This window comes from Propithecus coquereli, unplaced genomic scaffold (genome assembly GCF_000956105.1).
Source record: "Propithecus coquereli isolate 6110/MARCELLA unplaced genomic scaffold, Pcoq_1.0 Scaffold171, whole genome shotgun sequence".
Taxonomy (NCBI): domain Eukaryota; kingdom Metazoa; phylum Chordata; class Mammalia; order Primates; family Indriidae; genus Propithecus; species Propithecus coquereli.
The window spans coordinates 1,482,740-1,505,219 of NW_012141747.1; the positions used below are offsets into that span (position 1 = coordinate 1,482,740).

A 22,480-nucleotide genomic window follows, 5' to 3' on the forward strand; every position below is an offset into this window, starting at 1 on the left:
CAGTACAACATTGGTCAAAAGCCAATGAAGTTTGATATAAGGTATTCTCACTATCATTATTTTCTAAATATCTTATAACTATGGCTTTGGCTTAATCTCTAACCAAGAAAGCAAATAATTAGGAGATGGATTATTTGTTATTTACATTTTTAAAATTTTTAAAAAAAATTTTTGACAAATAGTAATTGTATATATTTATACCTTACAGTGTAATGTTTTGATATATGTTTACATTGTAGAATAATTAAATCAAGCTAATTAGCAAATCCATCACCTCACATATTTAATGAGTGAGATTATTTTCATTGTTTTGTTTTAGTTATAAATTTCTAGATTTACTGCATTGTGATTGTAGCATGTGATCTGTACAATTTCCTCTTTTGGACTGAGTTTTTCATAGATGTGAGAGTGTGCTATCTATTAAATACATTACTCTTATTATGTTTCTCAAACCATTTAGATTCTCATTTGCCTAGTAAATGTCTCAAAGCCTGAGTATATTAAAATCTCCCACTATAATTGAAACAATTGTATTGTCTTATTATATTGTACTTGTATTTCTGAGACTTTTAGCATTATAGATTTTGATGCACTACTATTAGACACATAAAACATCCTATTTTGGGAAGAGTTATAATTTTTGTTAGTATAAAATGATTTAAATTGTCATTTGATTTTTTGGCCTCAAAAGACATATTATCAGATTGAAAGTTTAATATTGCCAACCTAATTTTTGCAAGTGATGCCTTGCTTATTCATTTATTTTTAATCTTCTAGTTCATGCATTTTTAGATATGTGTCTTTTGAGAAAAGCATGTAATTGAATTTTAATATTTGTCTCAATCAGAACATTTGTATTTTAATGGGGACTTTATTTTGCTTTTTTTCATATGTTACTCAACATATTTATTTTACTTTTACTATTTTAAGTTTTAAAAAATAATTTCAGCCCTTTTTTCTCTACTTAGATCACAAACTGAAACAGAGGCAATTTTATTGATCTTTTCTTATGTAAATTAAGGAATATAACACGATAATTTCCCCTACTCCTTCAATATACTTTCCAGCATGAGCTAATGTAATCCAAAATTCCTGATCAACATGATTTAGTGTAGTTTTATAACATTTATTGTCTTTTTCAGGAACTATTTTTACATTTTTATTGCCTGTGCATAAACAAGTTTATAATAAAGCTCACTGCCAGACCTCTGATAACACAACTTCCCCAGGCTTCAGCTCTCTTGCTTTTCATTTTGATGCCTCTCCTGATGAGCACAGGTATATCCAAAGCTGGAAACTGGATGTGTATGGGATTTATCTTCATCCTTGAAATTCAAAGTATTCACTAGAATACGCACACAAAATGAGCTCTGCCCTTGGTGATTTCAATGGTTTCAATGACTTTACTCACCAGGCTGTACTTCAATTGAATTATTTTTTGGATAAATGATTTTAGGGATATTTCCTCCATATCCAATTCTTTCTGCTAAGAAATCATATCCAAAGGAAATAGCATTAGAATCACATATGATACCTTCCCAAGTACTTTAATGCAATAGCATGAAGCACAGCAGAGCAGACCATCCATAAACATTGGTGGAGAAAAAGTAAAAGCCACAGTGTGACAAAATAACACTCCATAAACACATATTTTTCAAACAGAAATAATTGAATTGCTAAAAAACAAAACAAAACAAAACTAGAAGCTGAGCTATCAAGAGAGTTCACTTGGCCGTTATATTTTGGTGTAAGTATGTAAATGCTGAGATTGTATAATAAAAGCTCACTACCCAATAATCCAAATACACTTTTCAAGCAGTGGCTAAAAGCAAAGCTCTGGCCTAGGTCCTAGCTTGAGAGAAATAGCAACCCTATGGTTTTATCTTCAGTTCCACTCTCCCCTCCTCCAACTCTGCATTTCCATATTCTTTTACACCCTTTCCCCTTCTGTTATTCTTCCTGCTCTTCCATCCTACCACCACACTTTAGGATCATCTCCCTGTATTGACTCCCTGTCTCGTAGCCTCTCTCCCTTCTTGCCTTCACCATTTGTCTATCAAAATTTAGCAATCACCTAAATGTCCCATATTCCTCCTATATTTGGGATGGGACATGGAAAAGTTTTAAGAGGGAAGCTAGGAAAAAGGCAAAAACACATGTCTTTTATGATGGTGATAAAAATTATCCATTCTATAAACTATTCACATTCAGCATGTGCCAAACAAAAGTTATCCCCAGCTAGTTAATGCACCATCCCCCACTAGATCACACACACATAAAATCTGGAACTCATTCTAGGCAACAGCTTTTCTCTCATTTTTTTCAACTTATCAGTCACCAAGTCCAACTACTTTTACCTCCTGACACTTCTCAGTCTGTGCCTCTTTCTTCACTTCTAAGCCCTCTGTTGACTGATCTCTGTTCTTTTCCTAAGCAATCTCATTGACACCCACCTCTTCAGTTATCATCTAAAGGCCAATGACTTTGAAGGTCCTACCCCCAGGCCTTCCTCTAAGCTCCAGACCCAGAGAGGCCATGGCCTGCCCTGCACCTCACATGGGCATCCAAAGGCACCTCATACTCAGCCTACCAATGACCAAACTTACGGTCTTACTCCTAAATCTGGTCTTCCTCCAGAGCTATCTTATTTCACTGACAGCGTCACCATCCAGTTTACTGCATGTGCCAAAGGCCTGGCTAGCTTACCTGACCTTGCCATATAGCCCACATTGAATCCACCACTAAGACCTGTGTATTTTACCTCCTATGATGCCTTGAACCCATCCACATCTCTCCATCTTCAACACAACCATAGTATTAATAACTGCACTTACGTGATGTCTCACCTGCACTTCCGCACCTACCTCCTAACCACTCTTCCTGTTTCTGTATGGATCACTCTGTGCACAGCTGCCAGTCTGCTGTTGCAAAAATGAAAATCATGTCACACTACTCCCTGTTTTCAATCCGTCTGGCTGCTTGCCATCGTCCTTAGAATAAAATCCACACTACTCACTCTGGATTGCAGGTTCCTACCTGACCCTGGCTCCTGATACTTCTCCAACCTCATCACCTACCATGATCTCCCTCACTCAGCATCACTCCAGCCCAACCGGCCTGCTTTCCCTCCTTCAGACACACCACAGTCCCTCTTGTTCCAGGGACCTTCACATTCGCTCCTCCCTCAGTCTGTAGAAGTCTCGCCCACCCCATCACACAGGTAATGCTTCCTACCAGCGTCGCTATTATCAGAAAGCCTTCCCTGAGCCACTGCCTTCTCAACAGGCTCTTCTCTGCTTCATCTCATATTTTCCTTTCCTTCCTTGCTTGAATCTCCCCAGTAATTACACATCTCATTAGTGCATTATCTGATTAATCTCTGCCTCTCCTCCCCCTCAGCCTTCAAGCTTTATCAGAGCTGTGGTCATGGCTGTTTTCCTAAACATCACGTTCTCTCTGCCTAGCACAGGACCTGGCCTTGTTAGGTGCTCAGCAAAGAATTATTGAGTGACCGCCTGAAGGAGAAATCTCCCACTGCCTCCTCCCCAGTTCAGACTACCAGCACTCTTCTGATATTGCAGCAGCCTCCTAAGTGGTCTCCAGGCCTCAGGCCCCTCTTCTACTCCAGCTTCCAACCATCTCAAGACTCTCCCATCACAAATGCAGCCCTGAAACTCTGCACTTGCACCATGCACAGGCCCTCCTGCAGCCGCGTGGTAGAGCCTATGTTATAAGCGGCCCGCTTGACCTTGCCCTTGTCTAACCCTATGGCCTCTGCTCCCACCACTCCTCATGCATTCTTACACATGCCCTGATGAAAGCAGTATTAGATTCAATATAAGCCACAATGTTTCATACTTCCACACTTTGCCCTCTACTGTTGCCTCTGCCTAGAGACCCCTCCTCACTCTTCTTTACTTTTATAAATCCTACTCATCCTTCAAAATGCAGCTGAGAACTCATTTCCTCTCAGAAGCCTTTCCCAGACCATTTGCTTGTCACGCCTGTGGCTCTTTCCAATTCTTTTTCTGTTCCCCAGACACTGTCTATAACTTCATCCTTAGCACGTAATATTAAAATGATCCATCTGCATCTCTAGATTCTCTCCCACCAGGCTGAGGGTTTCTCAATAGAAGAAACAATGCTTTTCATTTTTGAATTATCAGGGTCTAATATAATCTTTGGCATATTACAGATTATAGATAAATGTTTATTGAACATGAAATACAGACTATTGGACTCAGCGACTTCTCAAGGGAGTCTTCATTTTACCTTAGCAATTTCATCTTTCAAAAAATTCCCTCAGCTGCCAATGTAAACTAAAGCATTATAGTAGCCAGTCTTTCAGCTAGTAAACAGATCTGTGCCTACTCTAGGCCAGGCACTGAGCTAGGTGCCAGGGATTCAACTGTGAACATGAGGAAGGTGCCTATTTTCAGAGAGATAATAACAGCAGAAAAACCAAGAGTATGAAAATCATAAAATCTGATGCAATTGATCTTCTTAATTTAAGGGGTGTTTTGCAAGGAAAATTAAAGCTGAAGACCACCCAAAAACATTTAAATCAAGTAAGTAATTGCAGCAAAGAACACTGGAGGACTAGAGAGGAAGGACTCTGTGGAAGAACAGCTGGAAAACAGGAAGCTGCTGGACTTAGGGAATGAAGGACCCCTCCTGCAGAGGCCGCAGAGAGCCACCCACGCCGGACACTCCCCCAGGGAGCCACACCGTTAAGTCAGAACTCACTCTCCCCCAGCACTTCGAAGTATGACAGAAATTAGTGACAATTATGAAGGTCTAAGTCAAAGAAATATCCAGCCTTTAGTTCTTTCCATCTAGATGAGTAAATATCAAAAACAACTCTCTACTAAAGGAAGAGCCAAAGGCACCACACCAGGAATTCCTTGCCCAGTGTATTTAGAAAGACAAATGCTGGCCTGGGCACTGAAGGCCCCAGTTCTGGGCCCCAGTCCCTGGCACCTCAGCTGCATTTTGAAGGATGAGTAGGATTTATAAAAGTAAAGAAGAGTGAGGAGGGGTCTCTAGGCAGAGGCAACAGCAGAGGGCAAAGTGTGGAAGTATGAAACATTGTGGCTTATACTGAATCTAATACTGCTTTCATCAGGGCATGTGTAAGAATGCATGAGGAGTGGTGGGGCAGAGGCCATAGGGTTAGACAAGGGCTCGTTTCTGACACTAACAGCTTTGTGAACTTTGGTTAAGTTGCTTCCCTCCTGGGCCTCTATTAAATGAGTGGCTTGAGCTAAATTATTTTTAGGGTTTCTTCTACCCCTAAGATTCTACTTTCAAAACTCCAGGGCATATGTTCAAGAGAGCTGGCTGCCCTGGGTTGAGAACTGAAACCCCATGAGCTATCCTGGGACCACATCCAGAGCCCCTGAACTCTGCCGCATTCGAGGCAGGGGAGGCCACGGCTGCAATGACCCACCGAAGTATCCACAGTGAAGGCTGTGAGAATGAGAGTAACAGGAATCACGTCTACCATTTTCAGAACACCTGCGCTTTGTCAGGCACCCCAGTAGCTACTCTGATCTCATTTAATTTCACAAATAAGCCCAGAGTTTTGAGTGTTCTGTTTCTTCAGATGAGAGAACTAAGATGCTTATGCCATCTTCCCTCACTCTTCCTACCCTCCGCTCCCACGCTGACAGGTTTGAGAGCCTGCTCACCTCACCTTCAGGAAAACCAAGATCCAGATTCACTTCCACCCAAAACCCAAAGCCTCAAGCCAGCTCCCACAAAGCCAAGAGGAAGGCGAGGTGACAGATGGGAGCACACTTACTGGTGTTCACAGTGATGCCATTTAAAACCGTGTACTCTTTCCCCATGTGTGTCAGTCTGGCTTGACATGCATAGCTCCCTCCGTCCTCTGCCGAGACATTGTTCACTGAAAGCTTGATTCCCAAAGGAGTAAACCGCTCTCCTTTGATCTCTTTACAGTCCTAAATACAAAAAAAAAAAAACAAAACGAAAACCAAAATTCAATTTAATGAGTATTTCGGGGTACTAGTTACATTTCTATTAGCACCATACTATGTAAGTTACAATCTAAGCAGAAGACAATAGATAGGTAGGTAGGTAGAAAGACAAGATAGATAGATAGATGCACAAAACAGGAATTCCTTGCCCAGTTTTTATGCACGTGTGTATACGTTGATAGCTAGACAGATGATACATAGATATATGACAGACAGATACAACGTCCAGAAGATTTGACAAAGAATATTTTACATGCTAAAATGAGTTACACAAACATCAAGTCTAACAGGAGTTGGGAGGAGAGAGGCCTACATAGACCGGAAGGAAGACTGCACAGAGGAACGTTGGGCCTGGGTCATAAAGGATTTGTGCAGGAGGACATGAGCAGGTCAGTATGTCCTCCACCGGCAGGGGCCTGTGCCCCGCATTGGACTCCCATCTAATGGACCCACTCGCCTTTGTCAAGACTGCAAGCCCAGGTGAATAATGACTGCTTCTACTGTGTTACAGGCCTAGTCACACCTTCTCCATTCATCAGGGTTAGACTTGATAGAAATCCAAAATAACTCTTCACCAACATCCTATTAGAACAATAGTCAAAAAATGCTGGCCAGACGTACGGAGAGCAGATATCACATCACTTCTCATGTCCTCCCTGGCTCCACCACATCAACAAGCACACAGCTACACGCCCATCCAACTTGAAGACAGTCAGTCTCAGGAAGGCCTTTCTCTTGAAGTTGTCAGCAACTACCCAGAGGGCAAGCCTCCCACTCTTCTGTCCTATCCCAGGCTCACATTCTCATGCTAAGCGCCACTTCTGTCACCTCCTGGGCCCACTTCTGAACTCACTCTCAAACACGTTCTTCATCCTTCAGGAAGCTCCACGCCTCAGAGTGACTGCTGAGTTAATTGAGTCCATTTCCTCATTCAGGTATTTGAGTTCCTGCTCTTTGCTAGCACTGGGAGAGCCCTGGCCATGCAGAAATAAGATGCAGTCCCTGTCCTCAGGAAGCTCACAATCTAATAGATCTGCGGTCCCCAATACCTGGGCCACAGACTGGTACCAGTCCACCGCCTGTTAGGGACTGGGCCGCAGAGCTCTGCTACCCAACCCCTGCGCTCCTATCCATAGAAAAATTGTCTTCCATGAAACCAATGCCTGGTGCCAAAAAGTCTGGGGACCACTGTAATAGATAAAACGAACACATAAACCCCTAATCAAATAAAGATTTAATTGCCCAAATATTGAGCTCTCTCCTTACTTAGCCACAGTTCAGAGTCACATTTCATTCTCCATCCCTGGAAGAGTGTGAATAGCTCCACCTTACAGGGTGAAACTCAATAAATAACGCCAGAATGAGCATTTGTTTATTTACAATGTGAAATATGACTTCCTAGAAGTCTTACATTATCTCTCTGTAAACAGCTGATATGGGAAACCAAATTATAATCAGATAGTTGCTTACCAAACAGAATGGAAGTTACTAATCAGAGTCAGATGGGTGAAGGCATCAGACTCTAATAGTGTGGTATCTCCAAGGACTTTAGGGTACGGACGAGCATAAATTTTGAGTCCTTGAACTTTGGAACCTCTTCCCTGGACAGTCTTCCCTGGATAGTTCCTGGTGAGGCACAGGCTCAGGGCCTCCTTGTCTATGATTCCATTGTTGAGCAGTCCCCTTTCTGTTTGACTCATTCGTTCAAGATATGCAAATTTTAATCATATTAAAGTTTAGCCTTGATAGCTGAGGCCACTCTGTCCCTTTACAGCAACTTGGATTGCCTCTATTCTGACCCCCTGGAGCATTATTTTAGAGTTTAAACTCTCAGCAAGCTTTGATTTTTATTTTAAAATTTGGGGATGACATCTCACTAACAAGATTCAAAATTAAAATATGAATAATAATAGTAGCCAACACTTGAGTGCCCTTTATATTTTAGGGACCAAGAAGAACACCCCTGACCCAGCAACTACAATGTTTCAGAGACACAAAACAGCCCCAAGCGCTCTGGCTCAGAGGTGGTGGGTGCAGGAGAGTGATGGAGATAAAACTGGCAAGGCAGTCAGAGCCCGACCTTCGGAAACCGTGAAGAGGAGAGGAACATCTGAAGCTTTTTGAGCAAGAGAGTAAGATGATCAGATTTGCTTTTGAGAATGATCCTTCCAGTTGCTGTGTGTAGGATTAAAGCGGGAACAATCCAAAAGACCAAGAAGCAATTGGAAGTGCTATTTCCATAATATGAGGCTAAATAGAGCCTGAACTAAGGCAGGACCATGGGGATAGCAAGAAGGGAACAAAAACTAATGATTTTAAGCAGTTCCAATCTACAGAATTTAGTGACAAATTTGGGATATGGAGAGGGAACAGGACTTCTATGATCCCAGCTTGGGTAGGCAAAGATGTTGGTCAGTAGAAGAGAGAAAGCAAAGAAAACACAGATCAGATTTGGGGTAAGATAAAAAGTAGCTCTCAACATGGTGAATGAGGTGATTTGTGAAGTGGGGAATGACTAAGTAGAATGAACATATGTTAGGCCGTTTGACAATAGATTCTGGAGGTTGGGAGAAAGATCAAGGTGGGGGAGAGATGGGAGGCACCTGTATATAGATGGTTCTATACATCTTCCATTTGGATACAAGCAAAGCAAACCTTTCCATTTGGATGTAAGCAAAGCAAGCACAAAAGATGACCATGGCTGAAACCATGGGAACCCCAAAATCTAAGATCCAAATGTAGAGGATGGGAATCCAGTTATGATTACTAAAAAGGGCCAGAAATAAAATAAAATAAGATAAGAGACAAAGAATAAGTCTGGGAAGGAAGTGAGGAGAGAGTTCCCAGCTGATGGGAGTACCCAGCAGTGTTGAATGCCACCGGGAGATCACACTCAAGATTGAAAATGAATGTTACTTTCGCAACTGGAGAGCCAGATGTAACCTCAGCAAGTACAGATTAAGCACAGTGGTGGGGGCAAAAACCCTTGCGGTGAGGAGCAAATTGGGATTGGAACAAAAAACAAATTGGAAACATTGCTGCCTTTCCAAGTATGGATACTTTTTATCTAGAAAACTATGATGGATGTGGGAGGCAGAGACTCTCCATGATGAGCCATTTTATCCCGCAGAGACTATCAAGCTATTAATTTTTTAAAAAATCCGAATAGATGTTTAAATATCCCTTTTCCAGAAACCCTTCAATTTCAAGGACCTTGATACCTCTCAGTTTTCAATTCTCCCAGACATAGCCTGGACTTTGCTATTATCCAGAATCCTTGTCTCAAAATTTTTAAAATCAAGTATACTCTTTCTGATTACAATTTTCTATTATTCCAGCTCTTTCATTCCTTTAACTAAATAATGATATCTAATATTTATTCATTTAGTAGGTACTTATTATGTACCAATGCTTAGTGGATAGATGGATGTCATTTAATCCTCGAAACAATGCTTTGAGGCCATCTCTCTCCGTCTGGATTTAATTGCAGAAAACAACAAAAAAAATTTTTCTGGCTATTTTTATGCAGAAAAAGGACTCAAAACAGGACATTAGGTACTTTATAAAATGTGGGAAAGTACTCAGGGAGTGGCGTCCAGGCCCATAGCACCACGCTGCAGAACTAGCTCGCCAGGAGAGCTGCTACCTCCACCACGACATGCAAGAAAGAATGCAACCTGAACCACGCCACCTGCAATTCAGAGACCAGGAGTTGCCACTTAGGCAACTAGAGCACATCAATTCGTGCCACATCAGGAAGAGCCACCCCAACAAACAAATTGGAAGATTCAGTTCCCGCAAGGCTGGAGACTGGGCCCTGGAACACAGCTGCAGAAATGTCCATGTCTCCAGGGCTGTGCTTTCTAGTAGAAAAGGCAGGAAGATCCACTATCCTCACCTTTCAGCAAAGCCAGCTGGAGACACTGAATCATATCCAGAACCTTAGCTGTAGGCGACTCTGGAAAATGTAGGGTAGTTTGGTTGTTTTGTTCTTGATTTTTGTTTTTGTTTTTGTTTTTTTTTTAGCTTGATAGCTTCTACAGGATAATAAGGCTCATGATAGATAGTTTCTTCCCACTATATCCATCATATTTTTCTATCTGAACTTTCTATCCATCCAACCCACTTTTCTATCTTAACTGCAATCAGTCCACCTGACCCTTATACTTCTCCTAATTATCCTTCCTACCCATTCTGGACTCATGTGCCCATCACTTCAATCGCTCCCTTCCCAATACCTCACCTCCATGCCTCTCTGTCCTTCCAGCACATTCACTCTGCAGAACCCCTGTCCTGACGGATCCTTTCATCCCTCCCTCCATGCCCACAACCAGGTGAGTGCAATAGGTGACAAGAGATAATCACAGGAATGGGTGTCTTGGGACCACTAAAAATTCATGGCCTTTAACTTAGAAAATTCTTTGCCTCTCCTTCAATTCTCTCCCCCGCCTATTCGCCTACATCACTCTTTCAAATTTCCTCCATAACATCTCCTTACAATTAGCGGGGACAACAGGGGCCATCAGACATGCATCCCCCACTTCCTCTTCTCCTTTTCCCTCATTTTTTCAGTTCTGCTTCATATGCTCTTAAACAAGTCCCAACTCTTAACTGAATTTCTACACTAGCCCACATGACCAACATGCCACCCATTCCCAAGCTCTTCCAATGTATTCACTGCAGTGCCCACAGGACTTTACTCAAATGTCAATTTGATCATGTCATTCTCCTGGGGGTAGCATTCGCTGTTGAAATACCTTAGGTGGGAAAACACTGTTTCAATTCGCATACAAGATCTCTAGTTTCCAGCGTCACCTAACCCCACTGCTACATGTGCCCAAAGCTCTCACCCAAACAACGGTTTCTGTCTCACCTAATACCTCAGCACATGCTGATGTCCTCTAATTACCCACCTTCCTTCCTGCCCTACCTGCTTAATTGCTGTTCATTGTTCAAGCACCATCCAACAGTCGCCTTTTCCAGGAAGCATTTCCTCAGACACTCCCAGGGTCTGGTTTAATTTTCCTCTCTTTATGTTCACCTCAGGCTATAATAAAATTCTTAGTTGATTTCTCTGCCTCTTCTGGTCAACTGTAACTTCTCTGAAGACAGGGACTCTCTCCCTCCATCCCAGCGCTGGACATGGCGCTAGGAAGATAACAGGATCCAAGTACCTGGAGGATTGATCCCAACCCTCTCATTTTACAGATGAAAACACAGAGGCCCAATGAGTGATACAAGGTCTGAAAACAAGTTAGGCAAAACCAAAGCCACCACTAGGGTCTCTGAATCTGAGCTGGTGGGACAGATCTCTCCTCCTCATACTGCTTGCCTCCCGGGCTCCTCCTGCCTTCTCATGCCCAGGGATTGTTTTTAAAGCAAAGGTGCCTGAGCCCCACCCTCGGGTGATCTGCTTCAGTTTGTAGAGGGTGAGGCCAAACATCTGAGTTTTTAAAGGGTCCATAGGATAGAATTTGATGCCCACTCAGGATTGTTAATCACAGCTCTGAGTCCACCTCCAAATTCTACAGAAATAGAGATTAGAATGGCCAAGACAACATTTAGGAAAAAGAAAAAACAGAGGATGTATACAAAACTCACAAGACTTATCCAATGCCATAATAATTAACAAGGATAAACAATAGGATAATGCAATGCTACAGAGAATTTGATTTAAATCAGAGGTGGCATGTAAAGCAACGTGGAAAAGACAGGTAAACTATAAATTTGTATGGAAAAAAATTAAATTCGACCCTACCTAACACTATATCAATAGAAAAAGAAAAAAATAAAAACCTTTAGAAGATAATATAGAAAAATATCTTGTTACCTTGGGGTAGGAAAAGATTTTTAAACAAGTCACAGAAAGTACTAATCACAAGAAAAATTATTGCAGCAGACTACATTAAAATTATGAAGTTTAAGACCCCATTATGAGAGTAAAAAGGCAAGCCACTGCCTAGAAGGACATACTCGCAACACTTTATTACTGATATCTAGATATATAAAGCACTACTACAAATCAATAATAAATAGACAAAACAAGAGGCCAGCAAACTATCCACGAGCCAAATCTGGCTCACTGCCTATTTTTGTAAATAAAATGTTACTGGAACACAACTGCACCCATTCATCTCCATATTGTCTACAACCACTTTTGCACTACCAAAACAGCTGAGTATTAAAACAGAAACCATCTGGCTTTCAACGCCTAAAATATTTGCTATTTGGCCCTTTATAGAAAAAGTTTGGGGACCCCTGGACAAAACAAACAAATAGAGAAGTAGACCAGATACTTTCACAAGCACTCCACAGAAAAAGTTACATACACACATGTGCACACACACAACATACGATGGCCACTAGGCAGACTTAGAGGAGATCAACTTTATCATTTATCAGGGAAATTGTTAACTGAAGCCAAAATGAGACACAATTAGTCATTCTAATAGCAAAAATTACAAAGACTAATAATACCATGTGCTGTCAGCTATAGGAACATAAATGATGTTATATGCCTCTGCTGGAACTGCAAATTGGCACACCAATTTGGAGAATGCTTTGACATTTTCTACTAACTTTGAACATATTCCTTATCACCCAACTATTTCACTCTTATATAAAGTACTCCACAAAAACTGCATTTATGAGTGAACCAATCATATAAGAATATTCATATCAACTTTATTTCTAATATTCAAAAATTGGAAATAACTAGAGTCTGATAATAACAATAATAATGAAATACTATACAGCAATGAAAAGGGATGAACTCTAGCCACCTGCAACAACATAGGTGATTCTCACTGGTTTGCTATTGAGCCAAGGAAGCTAGACACAAAATACCATATATAATATTATCCAAATTAAATAAAGTTGAAAAACTGGCAAATCTAATCTATGAGAGTGTAAGTAGGGGGAGTGGTTATATTTGCAGACTAGGAAGGCATAGTTTTTGCAAGAGGTGGGCCTTAAGAGGTGCTAGTAATGTTTTCTTTCTTGACCTTGATGTGAAGGGGTAATTAAAAGGGGTATTCACTTTCTGATAATCCATCAAGCTCATCCACTTATGTTTGGTGTATTCTTAATTTTTTTTTTTTTTTTTTGGTACAGATGAGTTCTCACTATATTACCCAGGCTAGTCTTGAACTCCTGGCCTCAAGCAATCCTCCCGCCTCAGCCTCCCAAAGTGCTGGGATCACAGGCGTGAGCCTCTGCACTTGGCCAGATTGATGCATTCTATATGTATGTTATACTTCAATTAAATGGGTTTTTTTTTAAATGCATGCCAAATTTGGTACCCAGGATAGATAAATACATAAAATCTCCTATAAGTCAGCAAGGAAATGGCAAAAAAAGAAAAAGAAAAGAAATATGACAAAAGATATGAGTAGGCAGTTCAGAAGAAGATTCAAAAATGGACAATAAACATATTTAAAACATGGTAAATCTCATTAATAATTAAGAAAAAACAAAGTAAAACCATAATAAGGCACATTTTATACCACCAAATGTTAAAAACACAAAGTCTTACAATACAATGTCTAAAAACGGTTTTAGGAAATCTATAATACTCCTGGAGAGAGTATAAACTAATAAAAACTTTTGTAAAGCAATCTGGCAACTGAATATTTTATTCATATCCATGCAATTCTAGCGCTAATAGTCACGTACCCTAGAAAAACACCCTGGCAAACGTGCATTAAAAGACAGGTATAAGGACATTCATGTCCACATTCCTTGTGAAAGAGGGAAATGAAGGAACCTAAATGAACATGAAACATATAATAGAGAGGATCAACAAAGCAAAAACTTTGCATTTTGAAAAGAGTAATAGCACTGACAAATTTCTGATGAAACTAATCAAGTAATTATATGTGTGTGTGTGTGTGTGTGTGTGTGTGTGAGAGAGAGAGAGAGAGAGAAACAGAGAAAGAGAACAAATAATGACTAAAGATGAAACTTACCAGAGAAGCAGACATTAAAAGAGATGAGATAATAAACAATTTGCCAGCATATATGAAACCTTTAATGAAATAATGTTTTCTAGGAAAACAAAATCTTACCAAAACTCACTTAAGAGAAAGTAAGATTTTTGTATAATCCTATCACTATTAAAGACGTTTGACTCAATAGATGAAAACCTTCTCATGAAGAAAATTCATGACCCAGATGGTTATGCCGGCAAGTGCTAATCAGCAGTTAGGGAAAACTAATTCCAATCTCAAATAACTAGGCTGTGCTCCTCCACGCCAAGGATCATGACTTCTGTGTCAGCTTATGCCAAAGCAGTCAAGAAAAGAGAACGTTTGAATGTGAAAACACAGGTGCAGAAAGATGAACACAAGATGCTTCATTTGCATAAAAAAGGAAAAGGTAGAATATATATATTTTTATTTGCTTGTATAGCATTATGCCAGAATAATAGCAAGGAAATAGTAATGGCAACCACATATTGGGAAAGGTGTGATGGGCCCATGGCAAATATGGAACAGGAACAGGAAAAACGTTTTCCAGGGGGTGACATAATTTGTGATTATTAAACCGTATACAGGTAGTACCCATTCAAACAAACAAATTAATTAATGTTAGAAGAAAAAAGAATAGCCAATGATAGCCTAAAAACAAGGACAACTGGGGGAGGTGGTGGTTCCAAACAATAAAATATTCCAAAGCTATAATAACCAAATATTTTAAAATAAATAATTAGCAGGGTAACATTATCAATAGCTAGTAGCTAACAAATCTATCTTAGGCACACAAATCTCTACCAATTCTGCCTTAAAAGATACAACTTAACCTAGAAAAAACAAGTGGGTTTTAAAGAAGAGGAGGGAAAATATCAATAGTAGATTTTTTTTTTTTTTTTACCTTATACCATTTTATTGGATACAAAATACAACTCTTCGGGAAGTTGAGATGACATGTAAGGCTGTCATCATTTCCAACTTGTAGTATTTGTTTGTACTCATCTGATAAATTCGGCAGACCATGTCCATAAGTGTCATTACACCAATACTTTTTATGAACAGTTAGGTTTACATGTATTCTGTGACAGCTGTCTCTACCCCTGCAAGAAAGATTGAACCTCATAAACGCTTAAACAATCACAAAATCAAATGATTCAGCTCATCTTCAAATCTTTTCAAATAATTTTGAAGGCACTGTGCAAACCCTCTGTATCCAACAAAACAATATGCATCTCACAAATCATTTATTACAAAAGGACCAATGGTATTTATACAGCAGAGAGACTGCACAGCACCTTAACCAAGTGATCAGAATGAACATCACTGACCAGGGCCATGGATGTCGTGTTCCTCTGAGTGTTCCTCTGAAGAGGACACATGCTGTTACCTTGCACTCCAGCCAAAAAGGCACAGCCTGAACCCAGTCAGGAAGAAACACATGGCAAACCCCAGTGCAGGATATAATATAAAAAAATTGCCTGTACTCCTTAAAAATGTCAGTGTCATGAAAAACAAAGACTGGGAAACTGTTCCAGGTTAAAAGAGATTAAAGATTTATGGCAACCAAATGGAACACATGATCCTGGATTGGTCCCTCTACTAAAAGGAATGAAAACAGTTATCAAGGTCCTCAAGGGGACAGTTGATAATATTAGAATATAGACTATAGATTAAAGTATTGTCTGATGATTAAATTTTCTGAATTTGATAACTATACTGGGATTACTTAAGAAATGTATAAATATACATAGAAAGGAAATAAGAAATATACATTGAAATATTAAGGAGTAAAAGGGTATGATGCATATAACTTAAATGGTTTAAAAAGTGGTTTAGGAAAAAAATACACACATATATATGACAAGGAAGAAAATTATAAGGTGAATGTGAGAAAATGTTCTTAAAAATGAAGAATCTACACTAGGCAGCATAATCGCAAAGAACACAGATGCTGGAAGCTAACTATGTTTTGAATCCTGGTCTAGCCACTTATCAGCTGGGTGACTTTTGTCAAGTTACTTAACCTCTCTGTGCCTCAGTTTCTTCATCTGTAAAATGCGGATATAATCAAACTTACCTTCTAAGGATCAAATGTATCTGGCAGATAGCCCTATATTGTATAACAGTTTGTTAAATACATTGAATAAATAAATCCCTTGATAAAAGAAAAATGAAGAATCTAGACAAAGGGTAGACAGGAGTTCTTGATACTATTCTTGCAAATTTTATTTAAATTTGAAATTATTTCAAAGTAAAAATGTATAGTTTACTGAATATGTATCATATCCAGATGTTAACAATCTGGGAGAATTCATGTTCATTTTCTTCCATGACAGAAATTATCTTTGTTTAATTTCCATGAAAGATTATTTTTCCTTATTTCACAGCTCCCAGATTTAAATATTTTAAACCTAGCTCTGAAATCCAGATGAATTTGTATGATGTATGATCTTGAAGTCTAGTTAATAATTCACATCCTAGGCTAAAATGGGAGAGAAGACTTCTAAAACCCCTCAACAGTGACCTCTTAGTGAGCAAAGCCGCAGAAAGGAGCCAGGCAAACAAGGCTAATGACCACTTCCACTGTGCACCACCCAGTAAGTAATTTTGTACCATGAGTCTGTCAGGTGCATGGAAATGAGGAACCTGGCATGAAACAGAGTGGGAAATGGGCCGTCCTGGGACACAGAAAGGGGCCAGCAAATCCTACCGCAGGATCAAAACAAAACAGGGAGAGTGGAGTACCTACTTGACACATGATCTCAGTTTGTTTCCACCCCAACCCTATCAGGCCAGTATCGTTTCCATTTTACAGACAAGAAAACCAAGGCTCAGAGAGATCAAATAATTTGTTAAGGTCACAAAAGTTAGTGTGGAAGTCACAAAATTGTGGCCCTCAGGCCAAATTTAGTCTACAGATGTGTTTTATTCAGGCCCTACAAGGCTTTACAAATTGAAGTTACACACACACACACACACACACACACACACACACAAATTCTAATTTCCAGGTTCCCTGGAAAAATCAGAAGATGGTCTTGAGCTGAATAAACAGCTACCTTTGATGGGGCACATGCTTTTCAGCTGCCACCGTCGCCACGAGGCCTGCGCCACACATTTATTTCTTCCCAGCACAGGGCCTTGGGTGGGCTTTGGAACATATCCGATGCTTACCAACTGCTAAATCTCTGCCTTGCCCGGATTCCTTATGAAAAGGGCCGAAAGGAGGTGTATTCCCATCTGGATGTGCTACCTGTCACAAAAACTTCTGGCATTACGAGAAAGATGGCAGCAATGACATAGAGATAAACATGCCTTGTGAGCCCAAGGCACCATTTCAATGGGAAAAGATGCATATCATGTTCCAAAAATGATTTACAAATCTGTTTCAAAATGTATTCACTGAAAATCATCTTTCAGCAATTTAAAAGAATTTTCCTAAAAGAATTAACATATACACATATATATACATTCAAGAGTTAGTTCTATTTTAAATGAGGAACTTACTTTATAACACATTGATAGACTCCTGAGTCCCCCAAGGCAAGGGGGAAAAACAAAATCCAAGTCTGCTCCTGGTGAATTCTAGACTCAATGTTTTTGGATATTGGGATTTTGCTAGAATTATTATACCATGCTACATCGACTTCCTCAGATGTTATTGGAGGGTATGTACAATTAAAAGCAAAAGGCTGGCCTACTGAAGGCATCTCATTTGACTTATGAATGTCCTTGCATACATCTAGGGAAAGAAATGGAGAAACAAAAATAATTAATCATGAAAGAAAACTCCAGTTTTATTATTAGTTTTAACAAATGTCTCTCCAATTTTCTAGCCAATTTGAAATTTTATTTGGGGGTTTCCTTAGTCTGGGAGTTTCCTAAAAATGGCCAGCTGATTTGAAAGTATTAATATAATTCCAAGTTCTTCAAATGTATCCATAAGACACAATTAACTCAGCTTCCTCCTCACCAACCTCTTCCTTATTCGGAGTGATTTCCCTCTTTCCTTTCTCTCCTAAGACCTGTAATTCTTTCGTCCTCCTCCTACAGAGAGAAAGAGCCCTCCTTATCCTGTTCTCTTTCAGCTCTGCCACCCAGTTATTTGACTTTCTCTTGAGTGAAAGATACCTCATCCCAAAGTGGATTGTAAAAAACTGGTTCAACTTTTCAAATTCATTTATACCAAATTACTTAGTAGTTTTTGGAAGAAATCTGTGCTGTTGATGGTTTCTTTGCTTTCACTCTGGTCATAAAATAATCCTTTTGTCATATGAAACAGACAGTAGTATCTCCGTTTGAGCAGTTTCACTCAAGTGGACTTGTAAATTTGCCTAATTCTTTCTCCCCTCCAAAGTCACCTCAAAGCTCAACGGTGACATTTGGAGTTGAGCGTCAGAGCACTCTGGAACTGAAACTCGCTGTTTCCCATTCCGCGGAATTCCGCTTGGCCATCGCGCAGGGTCATCAGCCAGGCGCGGGTGCCGCGCGACTCCCCAACAGTCCGCGTGGGGGCTCCCAGTGAGGGTCCTGGAGACGGGGGACGAGGGCGGCCTCTGCAACCTGAGGACACACCGAACGTACCTGCTCTGACAAATACCGGAAGAGCAATGGACAGCCCGCAAAGCAGCAAGGACGGCATCCCCATTGTGGGCTACAAGAGGAAAGAAGAGAATGGCAGGGGAGGGGAGGCAGAGGAGGGGCGCATCGGGACGGAGCGCGCACTCCCGCAGGCACAGGGCGCCGGCTTCTGCCGTTTCTGGATCGCGGAGAAGCCGGCCCAGGCCACTGACCGTCCCTTCTTCACGGGGAGCCCTCGGTCTTGGGCCCTGCGTTTCCCCAAAGACTGGTCCCTTCCCCTGTCCGCGTCTTACTCTCAGCGCCCTGCCTTAGGATCCGGTGCAGGGAGCGGAGACTCGCCGCGGAGGAGGATCGGCGGGGAGTGGTTGGGAGGCGGCGGTGGGAACCAGGTGGCATGTGCCCCCTGGCAGCGGGGCAGGGTCAGTGCGCCCCACCGCAGCCCGCGGCCCCGGGTCCCCGCTTGTGCGGCGAGCGTCGCCCCCCCGCCCATCCCCCCCTCGCGTCTCTGGCCTCGGATCCGCCTGGGCGGGGCCGTCTACACAGAAACCCCAAACACCGGCTCACGGGAGAAGCCAGCTCAGGCCTACCTGGCGCGGGCGGGCGGGAAAGGAGGGAGGAAAACCGACAGCCGCTGGACCTGCAGGTAGACGCGGGCTCAACACCTCGGCCCAGACACTGAGTCGCTCCCCCAAGGTCACCGGGCCAGCTGGCGGCCCGCCCAGGAGTCCTCCTGATCGCTGGCCTCCCGTTTAAGCACATTTTGGCCACCTCTTTTCCTACACACCTTTCCTACCGTCAGGGATCCACCCGCACTGGGCTCAGCCGCAGACTCCCGGCCCGGTGTCTACCTGCCTGTGGGACTGGAGCGTGCAGGACCTCGTGGAGAGCGGAAAATCTGACGGGGACACGAACCCTGTCGCGGCATTTCCAAGCCTAGGTATTTAGCCGCCACCGTGGGCGGGGCGGACCTGCCTTCCCCGGTGGAGCATAGGAAGGAACATCGCACGCATCACACGAGGAAGTGGGTTGAGAGTCTTTTTGCCTAATTTTTCACCGCTAACAAGTCCTTCATCACCAGGAATGGCTTTTTAAGTCTATTCCAAATTGTCCCTATAAACGTCCCCATAAATTCAGATTGTCCCTGTAAATTCATTCCTTTGCAGATCCCACTGGAGCAGTTACTGCATGCCCTGCGTCAGCCTGTATGGGTGGCAGAAGTGGAAGCCGTCCCACATGGCTGCTAAGGAATATTATTAACCTGCTTGAGTCATGCTCATTAACTCTTATAAAGCAGACATCCCAAGTGATCCCAAGCTACTTCAGAGTCTGAAGGTTGTTCCTGCCCAAACTTCCCGGTAAGACAATCTCAACAGAGAGACCTGTCACCCTGCCCATCCGGAGACACCCCAGAGTTACCCCACAAGGCACTGAGACATAGGAAAGGATATAAAATGTAACCTCCATTCAACACATTCTTTTTTTTTTTTTAATACTATGAAGGCATCAACACATTCTTGGCCAAGCTATACCTGGTAGTCTTTGTGGGATTAAAGACAGTGAGACAAAAACAGCACAGGAGTAGAGAGAGATGCAATATTTGCATTAACAGCCCCCACAGGCTGTGAAATATGCAACACCCTCTCACTAAAGAAGCCTGAGGACTCTCATTTCAGAACATGTTGATTTAGAGGAAATCCAGTGAACCCTGTAGAATGGTGTCAGTGCAGCCTTTCCCAGACGTGGACACATAAACCAGTGACACATGGGATCGCTTCCAGGTCAAAGATTCTAAGAAAAACAAGCTTCATCGACTTCACTTTATGAGTAAATTAATCCCCCAATTGGTGAAAAACACGTTAGAGAAGTCAACAGAATCCTATGAGTTTAGATTCAGGTGATACAGGCTCAACGAGTCTAACAGCTGCAAATTTTAGAGACTACTGTGCTCATGTTTAGGGTTCAGATTTAAGGTGAATGTACTGGATCTATGTATTTTTTTGTTGTTTGTTTTTTTTGTTGTTGTTTTTGTTTTGTTTTTTTTGAGACAGAGTCTCACTCTGTTGCCCTGTTGCTAGAGTGAGTGCCGTGGCGTCAGCCTAGCTCACAACAACCTCAAACTCCTGGGCTCAAGTGATCCTACTGCCCCAGCCTCCCGAGTAGCTGGGACTACAGGCATGCGCCACCATGCCTGGCTAATTTTTTCTATATATTTTTAGTTGGCCGATTAATTTCTTTCTAATTTTAGTAGAGGCGGGGTCTCGCTCTTGCTCAGGCTGGTCTCGAACTCCTGAGCTCAAACAATCCTCCCGCATCGGCCTCCCAGAGAGCTAGGATTACAGGCGTGAGCCACCGCGCCCGGCCGGATCTATGTATTTTAATCAGCCAACCTTCCTCAGAAGAAACCTGAGCAACCTGTGGTAAGATGAGCATGTTTTTGTTTTGAAAGGTTAATACTCATTTTAAATAGTATCATCTATTTCTTGAAACTCTTCTTTTCCCTAAAAATTTATACACATGCACACACTTTGGTTGCAAAATAAATGCTGTTACACCAAAAATAGTCCCTCTCACCTGTCTCTTCATATACATTTTTCATGTGTACTCTTATTTTATGAATTCTTGCCACTGTAATGGCTCATTTGTGCATTTTATTTTAGCAAAAGAGGAACATGATTTTCTTTTCAATTTCCAGGAAATAAGTTTTTGATGAACATCATTTTTAGTTAAAAATTCTTGTCTTGGCCAAATCTTGTCATCATGAACTGTTCCTCAAATATATTAAGTAATTATATTTTGAAGATTTGGATTTTAATAGCTTTTTTCGGGACTTTTTTTTTTCTTAGAACTGTTTATTATGTACTTCATCACAAGCATAGCGCTATCGAAGAAAAATGTAAAGAACTGTTTCTCACGTCTTCTGAGAACTTGAATAGTGAGGAAGAAAGGGAAGTCAATACATGTAATAGCTATTCTTCATCCACAGAAACAGCACTGGTGGGAACATTATTTCTCTCTGGTGGTGAAAACTGGATTATTGGTGTCGGGGAAGCAACAAAAGAATGCTGATGGCAAAATCTCTCTCTGCACTCACCACTGAAAGGCTTGCTAAGGAATCTTAACTGCACCGTCCACAGTTTCAGGAGATGGGGTACAATTTGAAGCTGGAATGCCATATCTGTTGTTTCTGTGTTTTTATTTTTTATTTTTATTTTTTCCTCAATGATCTTAATTCTCATTAAAAAAAAAAAAAGAGGAACGACTTTCCCCCCTTCAAGCCCACCCATTCTCTTCTCTACCTGCTACCCACCCCTCCCCACTGGCGGCCTCTTACACTAAGCCAACCTGGCCACACTTCCAGAGTCTCCCCTCAAAGGTGAAAAGGTTTTCTTTTAACAAATTAGCTGGAGGAAATCTCTGATCTTGTAATTGTATAATATTTATACTTAAAATTCCTTCAATTAATATGTGGGGAACCTACTGTATCAAAAATACCAAACCAGATCTTGACTTCCTAAAATCAGATTAAGTAGCAGCTATTACCATTTTAAAAAGTTAACATGAAGATTATATCCCCTCCTTCTCCCTTCAAACCCAAAACTTTAGAATTTGAAAAGGATACATTTTGGACAAATAAATTTTTTATTTTATCTGTACTGATCAAGTGATAAAATTAAGAGAACATGTTTTGAGATTCTATCCCGTGTACTGGACAGAGGCTTTCCTCATATGAACACCTCGTAACATAGAAAGTCCTATTTTACCGATGAGAAAACTGGAATTTAACACAACCAGGTGCTGTGCTCTAGTCTCAAAACTGTGACAGTGTAGAATTAATCCCCGGTCTTTCCCCACAAGATGACGTTGCTAATGTGAAATTATTCCAGACACCCTGCCCAAACCTATTGTGTATTTACTTGGGAAAAGTTATCT

The 22,480-nt window shown here is 41.2% G+C and overlaps 1 protein-coding gene across 1 annotated transcript in view; it reads right to left on the minus strand.

The window, feature by feature from the left end:
• IL1RL2 (interleukin 1 receptor-like 2) overlaps positions 1-19,517 on the minus strand; it is a 45,461-nt gene extending 25,944 nt beyond the window's left edge. The window contains exons 1-6 of the mRNA XM_012641865.1: positions 19,399-19,517; positions 18,554-18,623; positions 17,477-17,711; positions 14,871-15,069; positions 5,804-5,963; positions 1,412-1,486 (exon numbers count right to left, since the gene is read on the minus strand). Coding sequence (XP_012497319.1) covers positions 1,412-1,486; positions 5,804-5,963; positions 14,871-15,069; positions 17,477-17,711; positions 18,554-18,617 — 733 coding nt within the window. The 5' untranslated portion in view covers positions 18,618-18,623; positions 19,399-19,517. The remainder of the gene's footprint in view (positions 1-1,411; positions 1,487-5,803; positions 5,964-14,870; positions 15,070-17,476; positions 17,712-18,553; positions 18,624-19,398) is intronic.
• Between the last annotated feature and the right edge of the window lie 2,963 nt (positions 19,518-22,480).